The sequence below is a fragment of the Corythoichthys intestinalis genome, chromosome 10 (genome assembly GCF_030265065.1).
Source record: "Corythoichthys intestinalis isolate RoL2023-P3 chromosome 10, ASM3026506v1, whole genome shotgun sequence".
NCBI classification, from domain to species: Eukaryota; Metazoa; Chordata; class Actinopteri; order Syngnathiformes; family Syngnathidae; genus Corythoichthys; species Corythoichthys intestinalis.
Window position 1 is genome coordinate 25,493,435 of NC_080404.1, and position 26,317 is coordinate 25,519,751.

The following is a 26,317-nucleotide window of genomic DNA, read 5'->3' on the forward strand; positions in this document are numbered from 1 at the left end:
TTTTGTAGACGAGCAGTGGTATTTTATAGTCTATCCTTTGACTCACTAGAAGCCAGTGTAACCATTTCAAAACAGGTGTAATGTGGTCCAGTTTCCTTGTATTTGTGAGGACTCTGGCTGCAGCATTCTGTACTAGCTGCAGCATTCTGTACTCGCTGCAGCTTCCTGACTGATTTTTTATCAAGCCCTGTAAATACCATTGCAATAGTCCAATCTACTGAAAATGAATGCATGCATATGTTTTTCCATGTCTTGTTGAGTCAGAAGCCCCTTAATTCTACCTAATGATAACAAAATAAGAAAAAGGCTCCTGAACATGAATAAAAAATAATATGGAGTCTAGGCTTCTTTTGGAAAATTCTTTTTGGCATCATTCTACCTCTTCAGAACGTTGACCTTTACAAAAAAGCAACAAATTATCTGTGCACACCGTGTAAAGCCTATCTAAATCAAAACACTAGCTCTTGTTATTAAAGATGAAAGGAATGTTGGAAAGATCATCCAAAATTCCATTTGTGGGTTTCTTCCACTGAGGCAAGCTTCTTTGGCAGCTCCCACTTGGACTATTTGAGCTGTAGCGGGTTTGGCGGACGCTTTGAAGACATTTTTCACCCTTTCTTCGCAGCCCTCGGCACAGGCAAGCTGTTCAGGATAAACGTGATGTCTTCTTTATACTGAAGCGAGAGGTTATTTTGTAGCGTGGAGATTCATAATGGCATGCTGATAATAAAGGAGACTGAATTTCACTCAGGGGTATATTTTAACATTAATGTAGCTCAGTTGTTCTGACAGGCTTGCTGGGCCGAAGACCTTATTTTGTCTTCATGACTGTTGAGGTCTATTTGACGAAGATAATTTTTATCTTTTGCGTCAAAGAGCAAACAGCATGACAAACCTCTCAGTGAAAGAGGTGGGTGGGTTTTGACCAGGGGCCTAGAAGAACACGGAGCTATGAGTCAGGCACGGCATGTTGTGCAGAGTAATCCTGGCTCATGGAGTCATGACGTTTGGTCGTCCCAAATGTTTATGGTTAGCATAGTGGACTCCCGAAATCAGTCTGTAGTCAATTTTTCTAAGAGTAGGGAATTTATGTGGGCTCCCTGCCCAGATTTTTGACCCAGCAGAAGTACGCCCCAGGCATGTCCTATTGGAAGTCGAGGGCAGGGTTTTAGACTGAATCATTTGTCATGTGTGTGTAATAAACAACATGTATGCATAAGTCAATAACAGCTTTTCAAAGTTGGTGTCTAGATGAAAGTCTGAAGTATTTTTTCATGGTCTTTCGTAGAGCTGGGAATCTTTGGGCACCTAACGATTCGATTACGATTACGATTCAGAGGCTCCGATTCGATTATAAAACGATTATTGATGCACCCCACTCTTTTTTTAAAAATTTGTTTTGTACATTATTTCCAAAATTGTTCAAAAATCCTCTCAGGCTAAACCAAACTACTATTTCAGTATCAAGTTAACATATAGCAGTAAACAAATATACAAAAATAACAGTAAATAAAAAACTCCAGTCCCCATTCTATATCAGCAGCTTTAAACTACTTTCAATTAATTTAATGTTGTGAATCAACCGTTAAAGTTGTTAAAATTGCTCCTGTTATTCCATAATTTCTCTTTTGTCTACTTTCAACATGTAAAAGTTTTAAAACTATTTTAAAGATAGATTCAAGTCAATATTTTACCGATTTAGGAGTATTTTAGATAAAAACTTAATTAGGTTCGCTTGGAAGGTTCGCAACAACAGCCTTGCAGGGAAGTGTACTGCTTTAAGATGGCGGCCGTTACTAACGCCCGCATCTAGTTTTTTGTAGATGTGCTGGTAACGATACCGAAGCTATAATGCATCTAGTCCTATATAAATGATATCTACCGTAACATAATGTGGCTTGTAGCAGCTTTTCGGCAGCAGTCAGGTATGTTGTTGTTTTTTTTTAATCTCGTGGCATGAGTTGAGCTAGAGCCGTGAGTTGAGCATTGGCGTTACCCGAGGGGCCTGGTAATGAGAAGCATGATGTTTAGCTACTCTCGCTCCGTCCCTAATTGCGTACCGAAGACCGCGCGGCGCGCTGAGTGTGTCGCACTTCTGCTTTACTTGGCATATTTCAATAATCGGAATTTGGATGTTTGTGAATCGTTCTCGAATCTTCCACGGCCGAATCGCGAATAATCTAAGAATCGGAAATTTTGCACACCTCTAGTCTTTCGGGTGGTATGTCAGATTAGGCTTGGCTGTTGATAAAGCTAGTACAAAGATATGGATAATTGGGTCAAAAATGTGCACAATTCCTCCCCTCCGATCAAAGTGGGCATTATTAAAATTATTGGATGTCGCTAACTTGGCTGTCGCACACAGGGCGACGAGGCATAATTTACACAGTGTGAAGTTTTACGCAAATTGTTATATATATTTTTGCAATGGTTTGGTTCAATGCTGTGACTCATGTGCTAAGCGTGATTTAAAAAATAGGAAGGAGAAAGAAAGAAATAGGACTTTAAGTTGACCGAAGACTTTGCCAGCTTCCATCATGGACTTACTGGCAGAACACTGCCAGCCCTTAACCATAGTGTGAAGAGGTAGCACCTAAGACTCTAAGACCTAAGAACGTCCCTTTGCATTGACAGCAATTCATTTCACATGCACCTTGCCACACCTAGACAAGGGATTGTCTGATTTTGACAGTACACTAACCTTGAGCAAAAATATCGCAATATTATGGTGTTTCAATTACAGGATGAACTCATTCATTCATTCATCATCTGAACTGCTTACCCTCATTAGGGTCGTGAGGGTGATGGAGCCTATCACAGCTAACTCTGGGAAGGAGGCAGGGTACACCCTAAACTGGTTGCCAATCGCAGTGAACTCAAACAATCAATTAAACATATTTGGATACTCTTGATGTTATTTGACTGCATTTCATTTACACCCTTGTGACAAGCAAATTCTTCATTTAATTGCTAATGACTCAGTGTTGCATTGCGAGATGGTTGTGTGTTGTGCTCATTTTTGCTACAAATAGCCAAATAACTAATCAGATATTAAAATTTTGGAACAAACACACATATTTCCCGGTCGACTTCAACTGTATGTGAAGGGTTGTCTGAAATGTTTCCTAACCTGTCTCTTTTAAATTGCTGGCATGTGAGATATTTCCCCATATTTGAGGTTTCAACCTTGTGTACAGTTGCCTTGAATCAAGCCTTGCAAACAGAATATGTTTAGTGGCTTGACCTAAATGTTGGTCATGTAAGCAAAATTTTTGCTGTTAGGGGAATGACAATATATTGATATGGTGATATATCAAGATATTTTTTATACCAACAGGAAATCGATATGCTCCAGCCATGAATTGATATCATTTTAAAAGGTGTCACAGTTTGATAGAGGAACCGGTTATTACCGGAATTTTCCACTACAAAAATCTTACACTTATTTGGAAGAATGTTGAAATAATATCATGTTGCTGTGGATTTACAGAAATTTTGCACTGAAATATTCTCACTCTTTGAGGAAGACAGTTTTTGACACATTGTCTGCAAAAGTGCAATATGAATAGAATATGTTACATTGATAGATTCCAGCCCCCTGTATCAATAGTTGTTGTATGGCCATATTGTGAGATAATCGCGATCGTGACCCTTATATCACAAATTATCTCGTATCATGAGTAGGGATGGGAATCGAGAACCGGTTCCTATCGAGAACAAGTTCCGTACATTTCAATTCTATGGAATCGATTAGCAGTTAACGATTCTCTTATATATTCCAACCAGCACGAATTACAAAACGTAATTTACACATACTACACACGCTCGATTTAGCAAGTAAGATTACGTGATCATTCAAAGAGTGACCACTCACCAAGTACAATCAGTAGAGCTGTCTCCGAGTAAATTTGCATTGATTTTTCACAGTCCATGTCATTATTCATGAGACTACTTAAAGAAATTGTGATTTTTTTTTTTTTTAACCAAAAAGTCTATTAATGGGTCTATCGTATTCCTCATCGAATACTCTATAAGAAAAATATAACCTATGCATCTATAATAATCCTAAAACGATTTTATTAGCAATTTTAATACTCATTTCAGTCGGTAGTCCACCAATCAGTGTTTTTTTTTTTTTTTTTTTTTTTTCGGAATAATGTGAATTCGGTGGGTCGTAGGGCCAATCTGACTACTGATGTCACACAAAGGTATATACCTCCGAATCCGATGGTGGTATTTTGTGTTGCTACGACTAACGGAAGTGGATGTTCCAAATTACTTCCCGAAATGCACCTGACGACAACAGCCAATCAGCGTATTTTCACCTGTAATTCAAGATATGATGGTCCCATTGGTCCCAAACCACTTTTATTCTACTCAGTATCAAAAGACCTTTCCATGGAGTACCCCAACTATGTCTAGGAAGTTAAAAAATCCAAGTTATCGGAGGATTGTGCTAAAATTCCTCTTATATTGTATGAGATCCAACTGTCTTTATGTAATTACACCAACCTAATTATAAACTTGTTATCATTTGGGACAACAAAAGAGATAATCTGCCCCTGCTGTCTGGACTAGCTGAACACTTTCTGTGTGTGCAGGCTTTCTCCACCCCATCTGAGAGGGTGTTCTCCAATGCTGGAGACACCATAAGTACAGAAAGATAATGTATCTTACCTGAAAAACCAGACATGCTTATTTTTCTGCAAAAGAATTGTTAATTTTGCACGTTTGCACTAGACACTGTTCTGTTGTATTTGACAGTATTTATCTTTTTTAAATTATTATTTTTGTGTGCTATCAGCTCATGTCCTTTTAAAAAGGAGGATTTTAAAAAATTTCTATTAGAAAAAAATTTCAGTAAAATGTTACACATTCTTGTCTATTTGCCACAGTTACGTATTGCCAAAGTTAACATTGAGGCTTTGGGTCTCCTTTGACCTCGTTGTGAGTTTGTAAGGTCGTGACTTCTGATTAAACAAAGTAGATGCCAATCAAAATTTTTGTGATTCTTTTCCCCCAAATTAGAATCGATAAGAAAATCGATAAAGAATCGAATCGTTAAGCAATATCGATAATGTAATCGAATTCGGAAAAATACTATCAATTCCCATGCCGAATCATGTGGTACCCAGAGGTTCCCACCTCTAATTACCTATTACACTCCGCGCATTCTGCTTCTCCACGTGAAGTACAGTTGAAGTTGGCAAGCTGTCATGGACCCCCTCCCCCATTTGCTATTTGTTTTCCTCCAGAAATATTGCTCCCCATAACACAGGAGTGTATGGGTCATCCATAAATTCCTCTTTGAGAATCCTAAAGCAATGTTATATTCTGTCTTCCACCACAGTTTAACACCTTCTCCCATTCTGTGGTGAGCTATCAGCCACTCACGCCTCCGAGCATTGTGACATTTAAATGCCCCATCTTGTTAAGCCTATTGCTTTCAAGGTCTTGGGAAACAAGTTCACACAACACTGATGAAGTGCATTACTGATGGGTAAATCTTTCTGGGTTTCAGCTTAGCGTCCTTTTTAATCTGGTGTCTCTGGGGACATTCCCACGCTGGCGCACTGCTGGCCATGTCATTTAAATCACCTGGCAGTGATCAGTATGACTATGGAGCCAAGTAAATTGAAATCAGTTGTACTACTCGTAGAAGTCTTTGTGTCTTTCTGGGAACTGCATTGTCTTCATTAGTTATTTGCACATTGTTTCTATTCAGTTGATGTACAATCTGCAGTTAATCTCGCATCTCACTGAATATTTTGTCCAAGGATAACTTTTGAGGTTAAAACTGTTAAAAAATTCATAGGTGTCTTTTCTGTAAATGTGATGTCAGACTACCTCCATCTGTTTAGGAAACCTCTTCTGGCACTAATGAACAGAAAATACTAAGGGTGTAACTGTACATGTATTTGTAATGAACCGTTTTGGTACGTGGTGCTCGGTTCGGAACGGAGGCGTACCAAACGAGTTTCTGACGTAATGTAACCCTTACTTTTCAAGGCTGTGAGTCGATCGGGTTACAGTTTCTTTGTGTAGAATATATTTACTCCGTCTTCTCTACTATAATGAGGACCAACACAGTAGGACAGTATAACCCAGAAGCGTCAACGGCGCGACAATGTGGTCGCTGCGAGAATGCAGTGAAACGCAGGCGTTAGTCAATCAGCCAATGCGCACCAGTCGCAGTGTGACCGCGTGTTAGACGCGTCCCAGAAGCGGCTCAACACGACGCACACGAAAAGAACGGCAGCGTTTATTATTTAACGCGAGACGCGACCCTCCTGCGTCAATACTACTACCGGTAGCTAAGATCGGGCAGACCGGAAGTCACTTGTGTAAAAATACGGTGGATCCTGGATTTTCAAACTAATATGCAATTGTAACCCACTTTTTGAGTCCATCAGATCTCTTGAGTGTTAGATCGGGGCACAATTGACTTGTCTTTGTTGATTTACTGCTGTCTTCTCTGCTATAATAATAACCAACACGGCCCCGTGTTAAATACAAAACCCTCCTACCACAGCAAAACAAGTTGGAACTAATGTTCACATAGGAACTAAAGTTATACAACATAAAATATACAATATAAATGAATACTACATCAGATTTTTAAAATATAAACCCATAATGAAATAAATATCCCATTTAAATAAATTAAATTGAAATGAGCTAAAACACCTGTAATTAAATAATAAGAATAATACACGGATCCTGCTTACACAATTAAATTTATTAATTTCTGTGTGGCGCTTTAACTTGAGAAAATCCACCAATAAAGCTTTTGAAAACTGTTCATAAGAAAAAAAAAAGATTCATTGAGGCATTTCATTTGTAAAATACATGTTAAAATCTTTGTCATTGGGATTGCTTTTCTCTTTAGCACAGGACTTCTTTTTTCTTCTTTCTTTCAGAAAGAAAGCAGACCAATACGCGGGGTCTGAAAGGCAAATTGTTGTTGGATTATCTTTAAATACCCGCTACTTTTTTTAGCAGAATTCTAGCTTTGTATAGGCTAATGTTCCTATTGTTGAAAGCACAAAAGTGTGTAATAAACAACTAGCATTTATATTTTGCATTCTGTTTTCTCTTACTGTACCGAAAATGAACCGAACCGTGACCTCAAAACCGAGGTACGTACTGAACCGAGATTTTTGTGTACCGTTACACCCCTAGACAATGCAGTACTGTAAAAGATTGTTGGTATACTAAGAGATAAGCATTCATACTACTGGTACTGTGCACGAATGGAAAAAAACAAATTGACTTGTTTTAATCTTGATAAAAGTAACAACAGATTGATACTAAATTTTGGAATACAATGTGAGGGATGTACTATATAAGCTTGAGAACGATTAACCGATACGACCGGATATCCGGTTTTACAGGTGAGAGATACAGCTGTATCGATAGTAAAGTTACCATTCAACAGTAATTAGCCATTAAATATTCAATGAACCGATAGTAGAATTCGGCTATCGCGAGCACAAGAATCTGCTTTTAATGCCTAGTTCAATGCATTGCTTAATATGATAATAATTTAGCTTTTACCTCACATGCTGCGCTTGAGTCATTCACCACACAGCGCACTTAGATTGTGACCGCAGTGGTGGTTGCCTTTACTTCCCATTCATTTCGGCAGAACCGCTAGTAGTCGCCGTCATTACCTGATCATCATGGGCGTGTCATAACAACGCGAGAGCTAACAAAACCACTGTAACGCACGCTCCGTAGCGTTTTCTTCACAGCCCAAAACGAAACTAGTAGTGGCAACGAGTCAACATGCTAAAACAATGGACAGTTTGCGCACCACGCCAGTGACGTGCAGCGATTGATTTTCAACGCACTCAGGAAAACAAAAGTCGGACTTTGAAATGACGAAGGCAGCCAGATCTGTTCGCCTGGGACAGAGTGAAGTGTGAAGCGGTACAGAGATCGTGAGTTTTTAACCCTGAAAAATAACCCACTAAAATGGTAGAAAGGGCGGCATATGGTTTCCACGAAACGCAGTCTACTTAAACATGATCATGTGGATCAGTTGATCTTCCTCAAGAAAAATCTGCCCTTCAAAAAAGATATGGACAGTGATGAGGAATAAAAAAATGTGGAAACACAGGCATAAGTGAATGACTTTGCTGTGTATAAGGTTAAAGTAATGATTATAGACCTGTCTGTCTAAAATGCCATGTTTTTATTCCCCCAGTTATACCAGTGGTAAAGCACAATTTTTTTTTTATTTATGATAAAACTAGCAGGTTTAATTCTTTTTTTTTTTTTCTAGAGCTGCTGCATATAATTAATAATTTTTGCTTGTGAGATGTTTACGTTGAAAGTTTGCACTTAAAATACTTACCTATTGTGTTCAAAACACCAGCAAATACATTAATTAAATTACTGCACTTTATTGTTGTTTGTCACTGGAGTTTTATTTTATTATCAAATATCAATCCCATCCAACAAAATGACGGTCATATGGTAAGCTTTATTATTTAGTTTTAATCTCTTTAATCTTTTAATCTTTTTTTTTATATGTTTAAAATACTGTACGAACACACACAACAAATGTTTACTATCGTATCGTTTTCACTCTGTATCGAACCGTATCGTTCTTAAACTTTATCGAATCGTATCGAATCACCTGGCCTTAAAAATGTATCGTTTTTTAATCGAATCGTAACCTGTGTATCTAGATACATATCGAATCGGCTTCATGCCAGAGATTCCCAACCCTAGTACTAGATAGCTAAACATGTGTACCGATTAACAAAGTCACAATTTCTTTTCAAATTTTTTTCACACAAAAATAATTTACCTTACCTCTTTTTTTTTATAACTAGTCATAAAACTAGTGTGTAATGTGCGCACAAACTATCTCGAATTATCACAAATGTTCTCCTGAAACTCGGTCAGGGTGTAGTAGTACCTTGAAGTTGAAATTATGCAAAGATTGACTCAGCCAGTTTCTCCTACTGGAATCTAAAATCAGTGTGAGGTCAGTTTTGACAAAACAAATAATCATATATTCCTAACAATTTATGTTGTCTGCTGAATCATTTGCCAAACTGATCACTTAGGATAATATATCATAGACATTCAATATTTGTGAGTGATTCTCTCTCATTTTATTAAACATACTGAATAAAAATACTGAAAAAAACCTCCAATCAATTAATTATAATGGCCATCCCTGATTGAGGTGCTTTGCATCCTGGTAAAAAGCATTGATCTTTGAGGTTGGTGGAAGATTGATCACTTGCTTACTCCAATGGCTCCACCATAGCCAGGCTTTAGAGGTCAGGAATGTAAATTTGCTTTCTTGTCATGCATGGGCTTGACACTGACACACCATCCTACCATTTCACTTAAGCAAAACATAAAGCAAGTCGTGCCTGGCAATGTTTGTTTTTGCTAATGTTGCACGCCTCTAGTTTCAAGGCCATGAAGTTGAATGTGCAAAAGGGAGCACAATATTTTTGTACTTGCTTCTTGGTTTATTTTAATTTTTACATTGAGTGAAGCTGAAGGCTTAGAAAAAATAGGCTAAAATAAAATGATGCTGCATCCTGGCTGCATGACCCTGATTTTAAAATTTGGTTGAGTTTATATGCAATGCTTTTTTAGTATGAAAGTTTCAAACATCAGCTATGTCCCCCATCAAGCTTCTTATCATAGTGTTTTTATTTTTTTGTGTCAGTTGGCAGCGGTGAGAATTTTCTGGAACTGTTCAATAATTCAGTCTCAGTCAAAGGCAGACTTTGCATCTTTTGTTTGATAAGGCCCGCCAAGCCTCACTTCTCTTGCACTCCATTTTCAGCCCTCTCCCAATTGCATCTGCCTCTCCACATCCAACCTCACCATGGCAACATGTGTCACCTCGCCTTATGTGCCTGAGCACCTAATCTATTCATCTGAAGCGATCGTCGGTCGCCGAGCACATCACTTGATCGGGAGGGAAGGCGGTGAGGCGAGTGGGGGTAGTGAGACCCCGAAGGTAGATGAGAGTCCTCCCCTGACCTATTTAGATCATAGCAACATGCCAGTGCTAACACTGCCTGAGGTCCTCTGATGATTTCTCACCTTCAGTGTCTTAACAAAGACTATCTCCATATCCAATGCTCACTAATGGAATCTGTCACAATTAGAATTCAGTTGGTTTAGTGTTTTGTCCTTTTTGGGAAATTTGGGGTGGTTAAGCCAGTCTGAACTTCACCTTTGTTTTATTAACATGGAATTCATGTTCGCAATGATGCTCTGTGCTGATGGTGCTAATTGCCATCAACGATTAAATCCACGTCGGACAGCAGCTAATGCCGCAAACCCATTGACCTCCGATAAGTTGCCTTGTATATGACATTGGAGCTAATTGCTTTTAAGCTTGCAGTTCTCATCTAAATGTGCGGATTTCGTCTGTGTGGCTAATTCCCGAATATTGGCCTGTAATCCTCCCGTTTGTGGGACTGTTAGGATGGATATAGCACAGATGGGTGTACTAATCAATCAATCAATCTGTGAATCATAACTGATTGCCTCATCATTTCTTAAAGCAACTGGGACAAAATGGTGTGCCCAATCTTTGTTTGAAGAGGACTAACATGAAGTCTCCTAAGGTATACATTTGTGTGAAGACCTAAGCTACTTAATAGGAGATTGAAATCGGAAGTGAAGAGCATTAAAAGAAAAAAATTCTCGCCATATTAAAATTACTTATATTAAAAAAAATCATAGTCAATTTAGTTTATCAAGGAAATATTGTCTCACACTCTTCCTAATAAGACAACATCACAGCCATTGTAAATCGCGACCTCTTTAGAATAGTTAATGATTTTCTGATCATTCTTGCTTGTTTTCAGCCATTGTATCCAGATCCTTTCCTAATTCATCATTGTCTTTGTTAAAGAGCAGATGAGGAGTTTGTTGGATTTTGGTGCAATTTGACGAATTTATACTTTGGACGAGTGCGTCAAAACGACTGTCATTTGTGACTCATAACTGCGTGAAGAATTTGCGTTTTTTTTTTTTTTTTTTCGTCAATACTGCCTTCCCAAACCCTGAAATGTGACATCATTCACAGAAGTCAACAGAAGACATGGCAGACTTTACCAGTGATAGTTACATTTCCAGCGAAAGTAGCCGTTCAAGATCGCTTTTTCGTGATGTTAGCGATGACGAGGCCTCCCAGAAAAGATTATCTAAAGTTAATCTATACATCTTTGAACCTGAGGTGTCAGATGACAACGATTTACACGGTACAGCAGACGGTGGTGATGATGCCGATTGGTGGCTTGACACTTCACGAAAGGAAGAGTGGTAAGCCTATGGGGCAGTTTACATGGCGACTCTGCGACACTCGCCTTGCGTGCATATGGTGTCGGCGAAGACTGAAGGTGAAGACGAAAAATCCTGCCTCCAAAGTGGAAGAATCAGATTGCGGGGTATTGAGGTGGGCTTCCTCTGCATGCATATCAAAGGCTCCCGTGGCGCGAGACCGCGCCGTTAACGTCAGCACTCGTACTTGTCACATTGGGCCTGCGCAGCGGTGCTACTAAACATTAAAAACAGCAAATATGGCGGAATGTCTGCTTTAATTTACTGTTTTGATAATATTTGTAAATTAAATATGTTGAATGTTTAAATTTTTGTGCCTTTTTGAACAAAAGAAAAATGCCATTGCTTCGAGTGGGCGGGCATATTTTTTTCTGGGCTGAGGGAGCTTGGTAGGGTCAAAGTGCATCATTCTCTGTCGCCCTGTAAATCTGCACTGCCCCCTAGGGCCTGGCATGAATGCTACATCGTTTTCATGCGGAATTGCGACATTGTTCGAATGGAGACGCAAATGCAAATGCAAATTTGAAATTTTTCGTATTCTCGGAGAGTCACCATGTAAACGGCCCCTTAGTCTAGCATTGTGATTTCTCTCTGTACCTTTCTTTCCCAGATATTGTGATATAATTATCAATAATTGCAAAATCAGATGAGTAGTTATATAGATCTAGTAATAAATGTATCAAACGCACATGTATAGATGACCTGTCAACTGTCCTATCTACTGATGACAGGCCTACAACAACAACAAAAAAACAGGTCACATTTCAATGAACGGGCAGTAGGATTTGCCCTCCTATTATTGGCAGAATTGCATTAAATTTTAGAATGAGAAAAGCTAGTAAGGGTCTTCTTACATCTTTGAAAACCAAGCTTGTATTCTCGGCTTTCAAAGCTGTCGTTGCTGAAATATTGAAAACAAAGAAGCGATCGATGTGCCGGGTAGTTCTTCAGCTCGACTCTCACAGCTGTCCAAATCCTTGCAGAAGAATTTTTTTTTGGCCACTGATAGTCTCGAGCCTTCGTGTGACGAGTGCTAAACTTCCTTATTGGAGTGGTGGGCAGGTCTTCTATAAATTACATCATCAGGTAGCGGTCGGCAGCTAGGCATGTCACTCATTACTAAGCTGTTGCTATGGCAGTAACTAAAAGACCATGTAGTCAATTCAAGGATTTATTTTTTTTTTGGTAATATGAGTTTTGACACAGCAAATGATGCCTTTACTACAATTTAACTGAGTACAACGCACAGGAATTGAACTCTACATCTGCCCTTTAAAGCTGAAGACCACCATTTTAAACTTTGAGATTCCACTGTATTGGTTTTAGGACTATTGTATACAGGTTATTTTGTCATAGACACATTGTTTAATTGACTTGGTTATAGTTTATGATTTATTGTTTTTCCTTTTTTTCCCCAGTGCTATATCCAGTGAGACTGTGAGTCATTTGGCGAGTGTAACATTACTGGCATTTTAATTCATCTGAATGCCTTTGAAATAAAAAACAAAAAAATGCATTCAAGCAGCAACATTTCAGGGTTTTTCTGTCAGTCCTTAGTGACGTTGCGTTGAATTTGAAGAGGATTTACCCTGCAGCAGAGTTGTGCTAAAGCCTGTTTGTTTAGTGTGAGACCTGCTCAGTCAGATAGTGAGTTCAAGAAGTCAGCTGTCGCAATCATGCAAATGAGTTTTGAGGTTTTATTTCTGTGGAGACATAATGATGTGCACACTCTGAGGATCTGCTTCATAGACTGGTGGAATAGCAAAGCTTTCCACACCAAATGTGTGACAAATCAGGGATGATCAGAAGAGATCAGCCTTTCCTTTCACCATGAACGCACCATCTGATTCGTACTTGGTTTCCTGCATGCAGTCTTCTGCTGTGCCCTCTTGCAGCCCCTGGCCTCTCCTCTGTCTACAGGGCCTAAGATGGAGTGGCTCAGTCTTGCTCTCACTCACACTTAATTAGGCTTGGCCTTGTCACACATGGAAGGCTGGAGCCAGAGCCCAGCTAAAACCCAGTGGGGAGGCGAGGACAGAGATGGAGATAGGGAACAGTTGGCATCAATCTGTTGCCTGCTGTTTACAAAGGCAACTATCTCTTAAACCTCGTTCACAGGAACTTGTTTGACAGAGTAGCAGAACGCATTTTCTTCAAACCCTGCATTTTTATTGATGTTCTTGCTGTTTGAATTAGTTTTCGGCGCCACTGACCGTTTATGGTTGTGGCCCATTTAGAAGAGGCTGGCACGCTCCAGCAGATCTGTTTTCCTTTTGTGATTTACTGGCACTTTCTCCTTATGAGCTTTGATGGATGCACTCGTGTTTTGTTTGCTGTAGAGAGTGGGGTTGAGGTTATTGCCGTGGGGGGAGCGTGGCACTTTTCATGGAGTGTAGAAAAAAGGGGGAAGATGAACCGGTTCTCGTTTAGGCAAACACTAGGTGTTTATAATCTGAAATACAAGGTTGAACATGATCTCATCCAGCAAGTTGGCCACTTTGTTCAGAAGAAAGTTTCTCATCAGAAGTAAGGGAAATGGATAAATGTCATCTTCATTAAACCTTTGTTAACCATACTGGCAATCCTTAATTTTCAAACCTTGCAATTACTATAAGCTGTTGTCATCTTATTCCTACACAAATTGTTGGGCAAGTCGGCAATATGTATTTTCTGTGGGTGGGGACTATCTTCTGTGAAGATTTGAGGCAGCAATTTTACTTTCTGTAGTCTTTTTGTAGTTTTAAAAAAAAAAAAAAAAGTTTGAGTTTGGGTGTGTAGTTTGAGTGTTCTCACTGTGCCTGTTCTCGTTTCTGTTGTTGATCTTTCTTACTAATTTGGCTTCCCATTATAAAGACATGCATGTTAGTTTAATTGGATAATCTAAATTAGTACTAGTCCTTCTCCTAGTCCATTACAGAAAATAATGAACTTTATCAGAATATGCTAATTTTCTAGAAAGACCAGTATATGCGAGTGTGTTTGTAGGTTATCATTTGTTTCTGTGTGCCCTGTTATTTGTTGGCAACCATTCCAGGATGTACTCCCCCTCTTTCATTCAGTGTGGCGAAGCTCCAGCTCATTCACGACCTTAATGAGGTCAAGTGCAGAGAATTTGGGTGGAGAGATTTTGTGGAGAAATTAAGATGGAACTAGAACCAAAAAGTAACTGATTAGACAGCAAATAAAAAGGGTATATCTTTTTTAATATTTAGTGCATACTTATTTAGTGGCTAATCATTCCATTAGCTGCTGAAATTCTGGTCTCATCTTATTTGCCAATAGCTCAGTGACATTGATGTTTAAAGGACTTATACTTAATTAAGGATACAAGGTGTTTTATGTGTGTTGTGTAAAGAAATGCTGCTTTCTGCATAATGCACAAGTCTGAGCTTCCGCTTTGGACAAAAAAAACAAAACTGCTCATGTTGCTGGAAGGTCACCGTTGCCCTTTAGAGCAGACACTCTTAAGCATAACAAACATCTGCATGTCCGCATTTTGTGGTTGCCTTGGTGCAAAAAGATATTCCACCGTTTTAACGTAATGTAGAGGCATTGAGATGATGAATTATATTTTGTGCGTGTAGATGCAACGTGCATTCCCACACTCTTGCAAAAAAGGGAAAATCCGATTTGAGCTGTGATATTGTGCCTGTGTAGCAGAAACATACAGTCTATACATCAAAGACAGGCAAAGTGGGGGGAAAGGAGGTTTAATGATGACAGCAGTCTCGAGTGTTAAAGTGGAGCTTGCCAAGGAGGGACGTTTACGTCGGTATTATCCCGAGCCTAAGCCGTCGACTGATTGTGTCGTACACCTGCGGAGTCAATATGGCTGAAGCCGGTTCGGTCTCATGCTGAGGGAGATTTACGTCAGAATTCTGCTTTGTGTTGCCAGGTTCCACATACAGTGTCCTCTCCACAATGCCGTCCGACTCCGAGAGCAGCAGCTCACTCAGCAGCGTTGGTATGTATGGTATGGTTAGCAAATATTTGTCTCACCTATTGTTGCTATATTTTGACAACAATAACAAAAGTATCAATTTTCAGTTTTCAATTTTCAATCAACAGTGCATCATGCAAAAAATGAGACGAGGATAAAATTTACTCGTCCATCACTACTGTTCCATGATAATTTTAAATGCACATCGACTTCTATGAGTGAGTGATCGTCATTTTGCCAGTTGATAGCTAGGTTTGCTTTGATAACTGGGTTTAAAAATAAATAAAATAAAATAAACTTTTTTTCCATTGAACAGGATTGTTATTTTTCAAAACACATTAGCAAATTGGAACATAAGTAAAATGTTTAAATAAAAAATATTCCAAATAAAATTAAAATATATGCAGTCCTTTTGGTGAGCCTAAACCTACAGCCAAAGCTCAACATTTTTACCATCAAAACAAATATAATTGAATAATTTTTCATAAAAAGCACATGTGTATGACTCACACACTCTTTCTCAACACAGATAGTTGCGAAAGAGAAAAAAACACCACGTTTTACCACCGCTAGACACACTCAACACGCTGGAGTTAACTCTTGTCGCTGGTGGCAAAGTTCATGACAGTGTTTACTAACCTTGAATTTTGTATAAATGCAAAATCATATTGGAGGTATTGCCTCCTTGGCAGCCACCCTCAGCAAACATGTTTTACATTTCGTTTGGCCCTCCTCCTTTAAGGCGTGGCTGTCTGCAACTTTTCTGTCGCCGAAGTATTCCCATATCAGCTATTTTGTTTTCTTCGATGGGGGTAAAAAAGTTCAGGAGTTTCACCTCCTCCAGCCATCCTGTAGCACAACTGACTCACTGACACTGAGCAAAAACCGGTCGGGGAGAGTTGAGCCTTGTAGCTGGGGGGCATATCTCCATGCATTTTTGGGCCCAAAAAATGACTAATACCTTCAGGGCGGTGTGACGGAAAATTTTTGCCGTTTTGAAACCTTGATGTTTTCATACCACGGTATACCATGAAACCAGTAATCGGCACATGTGTAATCACCTAGACATCGAGTTTCTCTGTTCATTACTCTGCAGTTTGGCTAGGGGAAAATCCAGAGCCACTTAGTCATTGTGGGACTTCTTGGATGCACTCATGTGCAGCAAACATGGATCCACTCTACACAAGTTAACAAATTTGGTAGTGAAATGGAGTCTCAAATCACACATTTTTTTTTTTTTTTTAGATCAGAGGCTTAATAACTATATGAATCCATATGAGTTCGAACCTAGGGTAGGTGGGACCCCTGCTGTGTCCCAGCTTGACTTTCGAGACCAAAAAGAGGCAAATGATAGTTTGTGGAACACAAATTGGTAGGTAAATGATGCAAAAGGAGACATCTTTGGGGATATTTTTCAAACCTAATTCAGCATTTTTCGCGCTCTTTATATTAGGGGTGTGACAAAATATCGAAATGGTGATATATCGTGATACTTAGTATCCCAAAAGGTTATCCATATGCTCCTGCCAAGAATCGAGATATCGTTTTAAAAAGGTGTCAATGTCTAAAAAAAAAAGAATATTAACCAACAAGTTGCTACCAAAATCTTCCACCATAATTGTGTCTCAGTTAACTATAGGGCTGCATTGAAGGTGCTCGACGCCCAATCTATTTAGACTGGGAACGAAACCAGAGCATTCACAGTCATTCTGTCCGATTTTCAAGGCATTTAAAGGTCACTTGCTGTTCATTTTAGGGCATTTACAGGTCATTTTCTGTTGAATTTGAGTCACTGCCTATTCTTTTGGGTCATTCCCAGGTCACTTCCTGTTCTGTAACTCAAACTGAACTGGAAGAGACCCATTAAACACACCGAAATCAACAGGAAGTAACTGAAAATCAACAGGAAAATGACCTTAAATTGCCCAAAATTACCTCATTGCCTGGCATTGGCTGCCACTACCGGACATAGACGTTCAATCCGTTTGAAGTGGGAGGGCTGGCAGCGAATGAACAAATGTTCATTCGCTGCCACCCTCCCAGTTCAAATGGATTGGACGTCTACAAGTGATAAACACATTCCAATTCACAGCAGAAGCTTGTTTTTCTGTTTATTAGTTGTTTGTAGAATATCCTAGAATGATTTCCTGACCAATGTATCGATAATCGTTGTATCGCCATATCGTCAGATCATCGTTATCGTGAGCTTTGTATCGCAAATCGAATCGTATCATACAGAGAGGTTCCCACTCCTACTTTATATAGTTGTGTTTACTTAGTGGCCGTGTAATGGACTCATTGGCTGGCATAATGTTGCACCATGGCATCGACTTGGCTATTGTTTGCAAATCAATGGATTTTCGACTAGTTACATTATGTAAACGATTTGTTTTGTTTCAAGTAATTACATGATGTTTTGTGTAAAATACCAGTATACAACACATGCGCTGATTAGTGCAAATGAGAGCTTGGCGCTGTATATAGTAAGGGTGTAACGGTACATGTATTTCGTATTGAACCCTTGTGGTACGTGGTGCTCGGTTCGGAACGGAGGCGTACCGAACGAGTTTCTGACGTAATGTAACCCTTACTTTTCGAGGCTGTGAGTCGATCGGGTTACAGTTTCTTTGTGTAGATTATATTTACTCTGTCTTCTCTTCTATAATGAGGACCAACACGGTAGGACAGTATAACCCAGAAACGTCAACGGCGCGACAACGTGGCTGCTGCGAGAACGCAGTTTAACGCGGGCTTTGAAGTCAATCAGCCAATGCACACCAGTCGCAGTGCGGCCGCGTGTTAGACGCGTTCCAGAAGCGGCTCAACACGACGCACGCGAAAAGAACTATAGAAGAATTATTTGACGCGAGACGCAACCCACCTGCGTCAATACTACTACCGGTAGCTAGGATTGGGCAGACCGGAAGTCACTCATGTAAAAATACTGTGGATTGGGTCGATTTTCAAACTAAAATGCAATCGTAACCCACTTTTTGAGTCCATCAGATCTCTTGAGTAGTAGATCGGAGCACAGTTGACTTGTGTTTGTTGATTTACTGCTCTCTTTTCTGCTATAATAAAAACCAACACGGTCCCCGTGTTCAATACAAAATCCTCCTACCACAACAAAACAAGTAGGAACTAATATTCACATAGGAACTAAAGTTATACAACATAAAATATACAGTATAAATGAATACTACATCAGATTAGTAAAATATAAACCCATAATTTAATAAATAATAGCCCATTTAAATAAAATGAAATGAGCTAAAACACCTGTAATTAAATAATAAGAATAATACACAGATACTGCTTACATAATTAAATTTATTAATTTCTGTGTGGCGCTTTAACCTGAGAAAATCCACCTATAAAGGTTTTGAAAACCGTTCACAAGAAAAAAAAATGATTCATTGAAGCATTTCATTTGTAAAATACATGTTAAAATCTTTGTCATTGGGATTGCTTTTCTCTTTAGCACAGGACTTCTTTTTTTTCTTCTTTCTCTCAGAAAGAAAGCTGACCAATACGCGGGGTTTGAAAGACAAATTGTTGTTGGATTATCTTTAAATACCCGCTACTTTTTGAGCAGAATTCTAGCTTTGTATAGGCTAATGTTCCTATTGTTGAAAGCACAAAAGTGTGTAGTAAAAAACTAGCACATTTATATTTTGCATGTTGTTTTCTTACTGTACCGAAAATGAACCGAACCGTGACCTCAAAACCGAGGTACGTACTGAACCGAGATTTTTGTGTACCGTTACACCCCTAGTATATAGCATACGGGTGACATACATCTAGTCACTCCAACCAAACCAAATAGTGGAATATTTATTCATACAAGGGAATATAACTTTGTTTACTTACTCTCAATCTGTTGCGTTGTTCGATCGGCCTTTGCAATCAGTAAAGGCTAACAATGTTAGGCACATGCCATTGTTTTTGACAGAGTCTGCTCATAATTGCTGCAAAGATACTCAAAACAACTGCCAAGTTCGCCAAGTTTAATGGAGAGCCCACTGAGGGACATTTTACACTCTCGCGTTTTCAGAATAAGTGGTGTCCAGTTCAATCCAAATGTTGCACAGCTTTCACCATTGTATTTCACTGGAGTTGGCTCGTACGTCTGAATTGAGAAACTGAACTGAGTCTTTATGGTCGTTTGTGCTGAAGCTTGACTCGATGATGGCGTGAAATTCATTCGCTTAGTGCGAACAAAAGATGTCCATTTACGTGCCCTGCTTATCCTTCAGTCACTCATACAACTTTTCTTTAGATTGAGAACAATACACCGCCACACACTGCCGTGGCATCTTACCGAGAAGCAATGCAACAATACTGTATGTATGGCTGACTTCCCTCGCAGTTCTCGGTGTGACGTCAATTCCGAAGATTTCCGAAGATTGTCGAAGAAAAGCATTTTCGTTGTCAAGGGCGATGCGATGGGTTAAACAAAGAATCTGGAAGGTTTGCGTTAAAAAAATAATAACGAAAATAGGCTTATAATTGTTTAGCCATTGATATTATTCAAAAACATGGTTGGCCAACCTTACTTCACACTTGGTCTGTAAGTCTCTCCTTTTGTCCATTCGTCATCAGTCTTCGAAGTGCATGGAGCATAGGTGAAAGGACAATAAGCATACAGTGGGGCAAATAAGTATTTAGTCAACCACTAATTGTGCAAGTTCTCCCACTTGAAAATATTAGAGAGGCCTGTAATTGTCAACATGGTTAAACCTCAACCATGAGAGACAGAATGTGGGGGGAAAAAAAAAAAACTGAAAATCACATTGTTAGACTTTAAAAGAATTTTATTTGTAAATCATGGTGGAAAATAAGTATTTGGTCAATACCAAAGTTCATCTCGACTTTGTTATGTACCCTTTGTTGGCAATAACGGGGGCTAAACGTTTTCTGTAACTCTTCATGAGCTTTTCACACACTTTTGCTGGTATTTTGGCCCATTTCTCCATGCAGATCTCTTCTAGAGCAGTGATGTTTTGGGGCTGTCGTTAGGCAACATGGACTTACAACTCCCTCCGCAGATTTTCTATGGGGTTGAGACCTGGAGACTGGCTAGTCCACTCAAGCACCTTGAAATGCTTCTTACGAAGCCACTCCTTTGTTGCCCTGGCTGTGTGTTTGGGATCATTATCATGCTGAAAGACCCAGCCACGTCTCACCTTCAATGCCCTTGCTGATGGAAGGAGATTTTCACTAAAAATGTCTCGATGAATAGCCCCATTCATTCTTTCCTTTACACTGATCAGTCCCTTTGCAGAAAAACAGCCCCAAAGCATGATGTTTCCACCCCCATGCTTCACAGTGGGTATGGTGCAATTCAGTATTCTTTCTCCTCCAAACAGGAGAACCTGTGTTTCTACCAAAAAGTTCTATTTTGGTTTCATCTGGCCATAACACATTCTGCCAGTCCTCTTCTGGATCATCCATATGCTCTCTAGCGAACCGCAGACGGGCCTGGACGTGTACTTTCTTCAGCAGGGGGACACGTCTGGCAGTGCAGGATTTGAGTCCCTGGCGGCGCATTGTGTTACTGATAGTAGCCTTTGTTGCTGTGCTCCCAGCTCTCTGTAGGTCATTCAGTAGGTCCTCCCGTGTGGTTCTGGGATTTTTGCTCAATGTTCTTGTTATCATTTTGACGCCATGGGGTGAGGAGGGAGTTGAGGAGGGAGTCCGTGTTGCCGAATGACAGCCCCAAAACATCTCTGCTCTAAAGGAGATCTGCATGGAGGAATGGGCCAGAATACCAGCAACAGTGTGTGAAAAGCTGGTGTAGAGTTACAGAAAACGTTTGGCCTCCATTATTGCCAACAAAGGGTACATAACTAAGTATTGAGATGAACTTTTGGTATAGACCAAATACTCATTTTCCACCATGATTTGCAGATAAATTCTTTAAAAATCAAACAATGTGATTTTTTTTTCCACATTCTGCCTCTCGTGGTTGAGGTTTACCCATGATGACAATTACAGGCCTCTCTAATATTTTCAAGTGGGAGAACTTGCACAATTAGTGGTTGACTAAATACTTATTTGCCCCACTGTACGTGAAAGGAAAATCACTTATGTAAAGCAGTCACTGCCACCTGGCTGCTGTAATGACCTCCTAGCGTGATGTCACAACTCAGAGAACAATACATTTAGGAACTTCATATGGACCCCCCCTCCCCCCAAAATAAAATAAAAACGTACCATTTCCTCACATCGAGTGTTTTAGAATTTGGGATAACATTTAGGGACCACTGCCGTGCTTCTCTCTACTTTTGACGAAGGACCAAATGACTCAGCTGTATTACATAAACCTCCAGAATGGCCAAAATGTTGAGTCAAAGAAGAACGTAATCCTCAAATTTCCGGCCCTAAGTCTCTTTGCCATGGATGCGCTTCTTTGCATAGTTGTGACTGCTTAGTGACACATTTGCTTGTCTTTTTGGTGATGAATCCAAAGTGTGTAATACTGTAAACCCCATAATATTGAAAAGGAGTAGAATTCAGATGAAGATGATTTGAACCAGGAACCAACATGCATTCTCCAAATTTATCTTCTCTTTAAGCATTCCCTTGTCACAGATTACGCATTTTGTAATTACAAGATACATGTCCCCGGATTTACAGCACACTGGCACCGAAGCCACCTTTGAGGCTTATGTACATAGAAATTACTCTGCAGTGTTGGTCTCTTCTTGTTCAAGTCGCATAGAAATTAGTGTCAAGTCACATTTATTCAAATAGCCCTTCATCACAATAGTTGGGGAAAAAAATGACATCCCCGATCTGAACACTCACTGGAAAGTTTATTTGATATGATTATCAAATGCGAGTGTGTAATCACATATTTCAATTTTTTCAGAACCTCATACAGTGAGCACTCAGCACCAATCAAAAAAAAAAAGCAAAATTAAGGCCCGAGCGCCAGTCAGTGCATGACTGATATTCTGTCAAGGCTTGTCAGTTTTCTTTGCCTGCTCCTATGTAAGCCAGGAAGAAGATGGTATTTTGTACATATTTCTGCATCCCTCTGTATAATCTATCCGTGTACATTTAAAGGTGTGCATGTTTTCATTGGGTGCATTTGAACAGTACTGTGCCTTAAAGCCTTTATCAGACCACTTAATATTTAACTGTCGCAGGTTCGCCTGTTAACGGAGAGGCGTCCTCCCCTCCTCCCGCCATCAACGACAACCGACCGCCCGGCGACCACCTGGACACCGTCCTGTTCCAGCTCCGCCAGGTGACCAGGGAGCGGGACGAACTCCGCAAGCGTTTGGCACTGGCATCGCCTGGCACCACATTTGACGACTGCAGGTACACAGCCCCGCTCTCTTGGACCATACACACGCTGCCGAACATTCCTTCCTTATTTTGTTTAGAAATGTGCTGTTCTTTTTTTATTGGATTGCTTCATCCACTTTAACAAATACACATTTTCCACAAATAAATGCCTCCTTTTTCACCTCGGCAAATTAAACTTTTAGTGAGGTTAATTCCCTCTGTTCATGGAGGCTGTTGTTCAGACATTAATAAGTCAACTGCTGGGCCACTTGAATTTTGTTGCTAATAAGGAGCACATACATACTGTCTCTGAAATGAATTAAATAGGAGTCAGTGCCCTTAACAGTATTAAACATTTTAAGTAACTAAAGACCAACAAGTCACAAGATGAGAAAATTATGTGTCCTATAGTTGAGTAAAACTATTGGCAACTTTTTTTTTTTGGTCAGGAATTGCTATTGTTATCAAAATGTTTATCACCACCTGCTTGTAATTTATTCTTACATTTTTTAACAATGTTGCCTATCTCTCCTATGAGAAGAATCTGAACCCTTTTTTCCCGTCCTTGCATCCACGTCTAGTTTTGTCTCCACTTTTCTGAGTGTCGACTTCTTTGTTTTAAGGCCAAATTCCAAAGCCAGCCATGACTATGAGCGCTTAAAAAGCCAGTGTATGAGGGCCATGGCAGATTTGCAGTCTCTCCAGAACCAGCACACCAAGACACTGAAGAGGTGCGAGGAGGCTGTCAAAGAGGCAGACTTCTACCAGTGAGTATCCCTCATGCTAAATCTTTCATGTTTATCCTTGTCATTGTAAGAGATTTGTTGGAAGTGTTTTCTTTGCAAGAATAACAAAGCCTCTTGTAATGAAGGTTTGAAATTGAACTTATCTTCTTCCCTCTTCTTCACACAGCATGCTGCACAGTCGTGTCCTGGGTGAACAGACGCAGCTCAAGGAGGAGATGGAGACACTGCGGAGGGACAATGCTCAACTGGTCCGAGAGCACAATCACCTCAAACAGAGTTGCGAGGAGCTCCAGAGGCTGCATGGGCAAGACCAGAAGGAGTTGTCCGACCTCCGACAACAGCAGCAGCAGGTAGAGTCTGCTCTAATGCACACATATACAGTATGATGCCCTCAGAACTGTGGTGACCTGACCCATATAGGACTTTGGTGCAGTGTACCTATGGGGATAACGCAGTGCTTAAGTGTACACTGAAGGCCAATCTGAAGGGGAAACGTAATTAGAATATTTCTGCAAAAGAGTAAGCCTAAAAAGGGCTCTGGCTTGGACAAAGGGGACACTAACCCAATGCGTCTCGCAACAAGATGAGGATATATGCTGTGTAGACAAGGTTAATACAGCCCCCCGGCCACTGCCGCTCTCACTGGAATCCAGCAGGCATTATCAGCAAGATCTTCCGTAATGAGACATTCGCTTGAATGAGCAATGCACATTCAAGGACGCTCGCTACTGTTAATATTGCAATTTGCTGCTCTAGTCAAGTGCATTGACGTTTCTAAATAATGCACAGTACTTCTCTTAAACTTGCATAAGGTATTCATGAGTGTCTAGATTTATTGTTGCTTTAAGAGAAAATGTCAACGCTTGCTTTTTGTTGCCACCTGCTGGTGAGTAAAAGCACAGCAAATCTCTATTAAGTGCCTTCTCAATACAAGTAATTTATTCTGGAAAATGTTAGATATTTACCTCCACAGGCAATGTTTAAAATTTATTTTCATAAAATTAATTTTTATCAATAAAATTTTAATACATGTATAAGGTGTGGCTACAGTAAAAAAAAAGTTACTTTGTCATACAAGTATAAGAACTAGGCCATGAATTTAAGTTACACAACATGGGAAATATACAAACAAATATTCACACTCGCAGCTTCCACTGTAATCAAAATGAGTCACACCACTCCGTTTGTTTGTGCATGGCAGGTAATGCGAGAAAAGGGCTCCTCTGAGGTGCTGAATAAACTGTACGACACTGCCATGGACAAGCTGGAGGGTGTGAAGAAGGAGTACGACGCTCTCAGCAAGCGCTATGGCGAGAAGGTAGCTACGCACAACACGGACCTGAGCCGCCTGGAGCAAGCCGAGGAGGAGAATCGTCGGCTGCAAAAGCAGATGGACGCGCTGCTCATACAACGTGACTCGGCTATGCACTATCAGCAACAGTACTCTACTTCCATGAGGAGGTAAAAGCATAACCTGTCTACCTGTTTATGACTGAATCACTTGGAGCTTGGTTTATTTCAAACAAGCTCATATCTTCGAGGCCTCCCTCCCGAAGCACCACCCGATTGGCCAACTGTTGGGCTTCTTGAGAGGGAAGTCTGCCAAGGGGAAGTGTTCCGGTACTTTGTGATTATACTCTGCCCTTCGGCAATGTGTTAATACGAGCTAATTTAGAGATTTTGCTGGCAATCCAGTTTTCGTTGATAAGCCTTGGAAAATAATGAGAAATAATTGCCACAGAATTGATTAGCTAATGTTACTTTGTTTTATATTATATCTACAATAATCCTCTCTTCTACTTTCCCCAATTTCGTCCTCCCAGGTTTGATTCCGTTCAGCAGGAGCTAAACAAGTCGTCCGCTCAAAACAAGGAGCTCCAGCGCGAAATGGAGCGTCTTCAGTCCGAGGTGACGCGCTACAAGAACCTGCAGTTGAAGTCTGCTAAGGACTGCGACAAGTACAAGGAGGAGCGCGACTCTGTGTTCAACGAATATCGACTCATCATGAGCGAGCGCGACCAAGTCATCAAGGAGCTGGACAAACTGCAAACGGAGCTGGAAGCGGCTGAGGCACGGCTGAAAAATACCTCCTCAGAAAGGGTCGTCGCCAGTGAGGAATTAGAGGCGCTCAGACAGGTAGGCAGCTGTAAAGAACACAAAATAATGGATGTCCTGTATTTTGTTGATGCTATAATTCTTTGTCACACATTTTGCATAGCTGTGAGAACACTGATCTTGGCACCAACTGGCTGCCTTGACAAAAATACTTAAAATAGAAAAAAAAAAGTTATTGACTGAAGCACACATGAGTGAGTCTGTTACAGGAAGATGATGAAACATTAACTTACCATCTGGTGAAAAAAAGGCCACATAAAAAATTTTTGCTTCCTCATCTTTGAAAAATGTTTCTTGAACTTGCTGGATGTCAGCCAGCCGGATTCACTGGCTCAATGACTAGATGTAAAAAGTTTTCACTTTTTCCTCCTTTTCCATTGCAGGAGTTGAACTCTTCGCTGGTGGACCGTGACAGGGCCATCTGCGAGAGGAACGAGCTGCTAGAGAAATACTGCCACGAGGTGAAGGACAAAGCTGAGGCCCAGAAAGAATTGAGCCAGGCCTGCAAGGATATCGAGATGGTCCGGGAGGAGCGCGACGTGGCCCGCAAGGAGAGGACCGAGGCCATCATTCAAAGGGATCAGCTACTTCGAGAGTACTATCAAGCCCGACAGGTGAGCAGAGTTTCAGCTGCCACACCTGGGTATTAAAGTCAAAGGTTAGATGTATAATGAAGAGCTTTTTGGTGGTTAGTGTGAAGTGTCTAATTTAGGATTACATTTGTATGTCACTGCTATGACCGTAAGCCGATTTAAGGTTGCAGTGCTGTCAGCCCACAAGAGCCCTCTTCTGGGTTACATTTTAACTTGGATTGTGATGAGAGGTTTGATGCCTTTTAGTTAAGGTGACAAGACGTCTAGGATTTCATATCAAGAGGCCCAGTACTGAG

The 26,317-nt window shown here is 40.2% G+C and overlaps 1 protein-coding gene across 4 annotated transcripts in view; it reads left to right on the top strand.

The window, feature by feature from the left end:
• dlg5a (discs, large homolog 5a (Drosophila)) overlaps window positions 1–26,317 on the top strand; it is a 90,151-nt gene that overhangs the window by 25,272 nt on the left and 38,562 nt on the right. For 3 of the 4 annotated variants that reach the window (XM_057847834.1, XM_057847838.1, XM_057847835.1), the window contains exons 2-8: window positions 15,227–15,295; window positions 22,426–22,600; window positions 23,191–23,334; window positions 23,480–23,663; window positions 24,515–24,774; window positions 25,137–25,449; window positions 25,812–26,042. In XM_057847834.1, coding sequence (XP_057703817.1) covers window positions 15,227–15,295; window positions 22,426–22,600; window positions 23,191–23,334; window positions 23,480–23,663; window positions 24,515–24,774; window positions 25,137–25,449; window positions 25,812–26,042 — 1,376 coding nt within the window. The remainder of the gene's footprint in view (window positions 1–15,226; window positions 15,296–22,425; window positions 22,601–23,190; window positions 23,335–23,479; window positions 23,664–24,514; window positions 24,775–25,136; window positions 25,450–25,811; window positions 26,043–26,317) is intronic. The other variant, XM_057847837.1, reaches the window with a different exon arrangement.